The 6,113-nt window shown below is 43.1% G+C and overlaps 1 protein-coding gene across 1 annotated transcript in view; it reads right to left on the reverse strand.

Annotated features, from left to right (window-relative positions):
- LOC311122910 (uncharacterized protein) overlaps window positions 1–4,153 on the reverse strand; it is a gene marked incomplete at its 3' end in the record, with an annotated part of 141,216 nt that extends 137,063 nt beyond the window's left edge. The window contains exons 1-3 of the mRNA XM_084197213.1: window positions 3,832–4,153; window positions 3,289–3,386; window positions 2,977–3,158 (exon numbers count right to left, since the gene is read on the reverse strand). Coding sequence (XP_084053339.1) covers window positions 2,977–3,158; window positions 3,289–3,386; window positions 3,832–4,105 — 554 coding nt within the window. The 5' untranslated portion in view covers window positions 4,106–4,153. The remainder of the gene's footprint in view (window positions 1–2,976; window positions 3,159–3,288; window positions 3,387–3,831) is intronic.
- Between the last annotated feature and the right edge of the window lie 1,960 nt (window positions 4,154–6,113).

Consider the following 6,113-nt stretch of genomic DNA (forward strand, 5'->3'; position numbering starts at 1 on the left):
GGCACTGTATCATTTGCAATTTCTAAAAACCTGGCCGGGGACTTTAATGCAGGGAAACTTACATCTGTTTCATGTCATTTCTACCAGCATGTCACCTGAAGAAAAACAACTCTAGACCACCTTTACTCCACACACAGAGACGTGTACAAAGCTCTCCCTCGTCCTCCATTTGGCAAATCTGACCATAACTCCATCCTCCTGATTCCTGCTTACAAGCTAAAACGAAAGTAGGAAGTACCAGTGACTCGCTCAATAAGGAAGTGGTCAGAGGACGCAGATGCTAAGCTACAGGACTGTTTTACTAGCACAGACTGAAATATGTTCGGGGATTCTTCCGATGGCATTGAGGAGTACACCACATCAGTCACTGGCTTCATCAATAAGTGCATCGATGACGTCGTCCCCACAGTGACCGTACTTACGTACCCCAACCAGAAGCAATGGATTAAAGGGAACATCCGCACTGAGCTAAAGGGTAGAGGTGCCGCTTTCAAGGAGCGGGACTCTAACCGGGACGTTTATAAGAAATCCCGCTATGCACTCCGACGAACCATCAAACAGGCAAAGTGTCAATACAGGACTAAGATCGAATCGTACTACACCGGCTCTGATGCTCGTTGGATGTGGCAGGGCTTGCAAACTATTACGGACTATAAAGGGAAGCACAGCTGCGAGCTGCCCAGTCACAAGAGCCTACCAGACGAGCTAAATTACTTCTATGCTCGTATTGAGGCAAGCAACACTGAAGCATACATGAGAGCATCAGCTGTTCCGGACGACTGTGTGATCACGCTCTCCGTAGCCGATGTGAGTAAGACCTTTAAACAGGTCAACATTCACAAGACCGCAGGGTCAGACGGATTACCAGGACGTGTACTCCGAGCATGCGCTGACCAACTGGCAAGTGTCTTCACTAACATTATCAACCTGTCCTTGACTGAGTCTGTAATACCAACATGTTTCAAGCAGACCACCATAGTCCCTGTACCCAAGAACACTAAGGTAACCTGCCTAAATGACTACCGACCCGTAGCACTCACGTCTGTAGCCATAAAGTGCTTTGAAAGGCTGGTCATGGCTCACAACACCATTATCCCAAAAACCCTAGACCCACTCCAATTCGCATATGGCTCCAACAGATCCACAGATGACGCAATCTCAATCGCACTCCACACTGCCCTCTCCAACCTGGACAAAAGGAACACATATATGAGAATGCTGTTCATTGACTATAGCTTAGCGTTCAACACCATAGTGCCCTCAAAGCTCATCACTAAGCTAAGGATCCTGGGACTAAACACCTCCCTCTGCAACTGGATCCTGGACTTCCTGACAGGCCGCCCCCAGGTGGTAAGGGTAGGTAACAACACATCTGCCATGCTGATCCTCAACACAGGGGACCCTCAGGGGTGTGTGATCAGTCCCCTCCTGTACTCCCTGTTCACCCATGACTGCATGGCCAAGCACGACTTCAACACCATCATTAAGTTTGCCGACAACACAACTGTTGTAGGCCTGATCACTGACAACAATGAGACAGACTATAGGGAGGAGGTCAGAGACCTGGCCGTGTGGTGCCAGGATAACAACCTCTCCCTCAACGTGACCAAGACAAAGGAGATGATTGTGGACTACAGAAAAAAGAGGACTGAGCACGCCCCCATTCTCGTCGACGGGGCTGTAGTGGAGCAGGTTGAGAGTTTCAAGTTCCTTGGTGTCCACATCACCAACAAACTATCATGGTGCAAACACACCAAGACAGTCGTGAAGAGGGCACGACAAAGCCTACTCCCCCTCAGGAGACTGAAAAGATTTGGCATGGGTCCTCAGATCCTCAAAAAGTTATACAGCTGCACCATCGAGAGCATCTTGACTGGTTGCATCACCGTCTGGTATGGCAACTGCTTGGCCAGAGGGTAGTGCGTACGGCCCAGTACATCACTGAGGCCAAGCTTCCCGCCATCCAGGACCTCTATACAAAGGTCTCCAGCTACCCTAGTCATAGACTGTTCTCTCTGCTACCGCACGGCAAGCGGTACCGGAGCGCCAAGTCTAGGTAAATAAGGCGTCTTAACAGCTTCTACCCCCAAGCCATAAGACTCTTGAACAGTTAATCAAATTGCTACCTGGACTATTTGCATTGTTCCCACCCCACCCCCATTTTTACCCTGCTGCTACTCTCTGTTTATTCATGCATATTCACTTTACCTCTACCTACATGTCCATATTACCTCAATTACCTCGACTAACCGGAGCCCCCGCACATTGACTTTGTACCGGAACCCCCTGTATATTGCCTCGCTGTACCGGAACCCCCTGTATATTGCCTCGCTACTGTTATTTTATTGTTGCTCCTTAATTATTTGCTATATTTATTTTTTCTTTCTTAAAACTGCCTTGTTGGTTAAGGGCTTGTAAGTAAGCACTTCACTCTAAGGTCTACACCGGTTGTTTTCGGCGCATGTGACAAATAAAATGTATTTGATTTGTTCTACAGTATTGTGAAGACAGGGGGTTGACTGGGACAGGCAATGTAACATCCATAATGTTTTAGGAAATATTTTTGTAAAACATGCACCATAAATCGGATCATCTTGAAACTTTCTCTCTAAATCTAACTTTCATCAAGGTTTTATATAGTCTATTGGTTTCTCTCTTTTCATTGGCAGAATCCTTTTTCAGTGTTATGATATTCATAACATCCATATCCACCAGTCTATCTTCATGTCAACTAACAGAACTGTCTACTGGGGTGGAAATATACCAGTCTATCTTCATGTCAACTAACAGAAATCTGGTGGTTGTCCTGGTAACAGATACCAGTGTATCTTCATGTCAACTAACAGAACTCTGCTGGTTGTCCTGGTAACAGATACCAGTCTATCTTCATGTCAACTAACAGAACTCTGCTGGTTGTCCTGGTAACAGATACCAGTGGGTAGATCTATTTTATTTGTTCAAACTAAACTACAGCACTTACTTTGATGAGTCAAATCTGCTCCTTTCTTCTCTTCTCCTCCTCCCACAGTTCCACTCAGCCCCATGGTTTTCCTGCAGTCCACCAGCCGCACAGACAACCTCTTCAGACCCAGCAGTAAGGTGCTACTGGGAGAGGTACGACACGGGGACTCTGGGAGGGCGGAAGGGCTAGCGTTGTCCTGGTAACCATATAGAGGGGACACAGACACATATCATTATGGATGCTGATGTCACTGTTGTCATAAAGTGCTTTACAGAAACCCAGACCCCGATAGAGCAAGCTGTATGCTAGACCAGACCAAGCTGTACCATCTGGTGTTCTGATCTGGAGAGACTCTTCTCTGCCTCATCAGCATCAGGATGTTGTTGAGGCTCCCCAGAGGATCCATGATAGTCGTGTCTCTCTCCTATGTGAACAAGAACATCAAACAGATGGTAAACGTATTATCTTCTATTGCAATCATAGGGTCTTACAAGAGGCAATAAACAGGGCCTAAACTGGCCACTTTCATTGTGATTTTTTAAAATATTGTTTGTGATGCAAATGTAAAAGGGTCTTTCCACAAAATGGGTGCCCTTTGATATTTTAAATAGAAATTATGCACAAACATTGAATTTTAAAAGCCTGTTATATTCGATTAAGTGCACTTTAATGTAGACCACATGGAGAAATCAATAAATCTAATTTAAAAGTCCAAAAAATATGAACCAATTGCAGATTGAACCTTAAACAATTCCTACAGTACTGAACAACATATTGAAGTATATAACTTCAGTAGAATGTCCCTTTAAAACCACACATTAGTTCAAGAACTGCATAGTTTGTGCCCCTGTTTTAAAGACAATACTCACTGGTGTTAATCGGATCTTCAGTCTCCTCCTCCTCCTTTTTCACTCCCAAAACGTCCTCCTGCTTCTCTTTTATTGAGATAGCCTCCTCTTCCTCTTTTACTCCAAAAGGTTCTTCCTCTTCTTTCAATGTCATGGCATCTTCCTCCTTTTTGATTCTGAAAGCTTTTACCTCCTCCTCTTCCACTCTGACAACCTCTTCCCCATCTTCCTCTTTCACTGTAATATCATCCTCTTCTTCTTTCAAAGTGATAGCCTCCTCTTCCTCCTTTATCATTATTAAAGCTTCTTCCTCTTCTTTCACTGTAACATCCTCTTCTTTCAATGTGATAGCCTCCTCTTCCTCCTTTTTCATTCTGAAAGCTTCTTCCTCTCTTTTCACCAGAGCTTCTTTCTCCGTCTAGTTTAGTGAGCTCAAGCTCCGGGCGATTAACCTAGTGCAGTAGCAATTTAACACATTTGATAATTTAACAAGCAAATTACGTTTAAATGAACTAGTAGACACGTAAACACAATTATGTGCTAAACACTAAGATTAAATACACAAGATTGGTCTAAAGAGCTTCAATGTTTCGGTGTTATGTTCGCTAGCAAGCTACGGTCAAATCAGTACCCTTTTGTCGCTGTTGAAGAAGCTTCCCGTCCCGTCCACTAGATTATACGTCACACAAGAAGCATCCCCTGAAAGTCTCACATCGCCACCTGCTGACTGGAGTGGGTAACGCAGATTGGACAAAAAATCAAACAACGTCATGAGAAGTAATTTAAAAACAACCAGATGTTATGTTTTCTCTTACTTCTTACAGCCAATACTTTCCTCCAGGGCTGACCTGCCCATTAGGCAGGATTGGGTGACATATTGACGAGGGTGTCATATTCCAATCTGTGTAGCTGTTAGCGATTATGCTAATTACAACCATCTTCTGGTTGATGGAAAAGCACACAAAAAAAAAGGCACACAAATATTTATTATGTCCCCTGTAGCTCAGTTGGTAGAGCATGGAGCTTGCAACGCCAGGGTTGTGGGTTCGTTTCCCATGGGGGGCCAGTATGAAAATGTATGCACTCACTAACTGTAAGTTGCTCTGGATAAGAGCGTCTGCTAAATGACGTCCATGTCCAGGGCGCCTCTTCAGGGAACTGTTGGATGTCATCTTACATCTTACATAAATCATGCAGCCTATACAGTAGAAAGAGTAGTAGTCAATAAATTAAGGATGATCTGCTCTCTATCCGATAGCACAGACAGTGAGACAGACCTGCCCAGCAGCTCCGACTTTGTTTACATAAGACAACACGTTGCACATTTTTTTACTTGAGAAATACTGCACCAAACACCTTATTTAGATGTAAAATTGTGCAACTAAAATAAATCCTCTCATGCGGGAAAAACATCAGTAACTAAATGCGGATTCGGTCAGGAAACAGCAAAACACACGTGCCAATCGGTGTTCAATTTAATCACAGAGAATCACAGGTAAATTGAATCTGATACTCTATATTCAAACTGACATATCCATATTAAATTCATGACTTGAGATTTTTTTTTTTTTAAACATACAAATGTATTTCTGAGTAGGCTTTATCCAATTTGATTTCATATGGCAATAAAGGCATAAACAAAACCCCCTATTTTCAGCTGGGGTGTAGCGCTGGCAGAGCGCAGAGGAGCGGCTCTCCCTCCCTCTTTCAATTTCAGAATACAAGGAGCTGGTAAAACTATTTCTGGACAAATTAATTGTGATAAATTCTTAATAAATTATTTATTTACCACTAAAATCCCATGAAAAACGGCAGAATGACAAACCAAATAAATATAGAGTATATAGCAGCCTGGAGGTAAATGGTGGTTTCTTCCCTGTCTTCTCTCTGGCGGTGGCGAGAATGATGACCTACAGTGCATTCGGGAAACTAATCAGACCCCTTGACTTTTTCCACATTTTGTTACATTACAGCCTTATTCTAAAATGTATTAAATAAATACAAATACTAATCAATCTACACACAATACCCCATAATGACAAAGGTAAAACAGGTTATGAATTTTTCATAATTTATATATAAAATAAAATAAAATAAATACCTTATTTACATAAGTATTTAGACCCTTTGCTATGAGACTCGAAATTGAGCTCAGGTGCATCCTGTTTCCATTGGTCATCCTTGAGATGTTTCTACAACTTGATTGGAGTCCACCTGTGGTAAATTCAATTGATTGGACATGATTTGGAAAGGCAAACACCTGTCTATATAAGGTCCCACAGTTGACAGTGCATGTCAGAGCA

The sequence above is a fragment of the Coregonus lavaretus genome (assembly GCF_964263955.1).
Source record: "Coregonus lavaretus genome assembly, contig: HAP1_SCAFFOLD_102, whole genome shotgun sequence".
In the NCBI taxonomy this organism is placed as follows: domain Eukaryota; kingdom Metazoa; phylum Chordata; class Actinopteri; order Salmoniformes; family Salmonidae; genus Coregonus; species Coregonus lavaretus.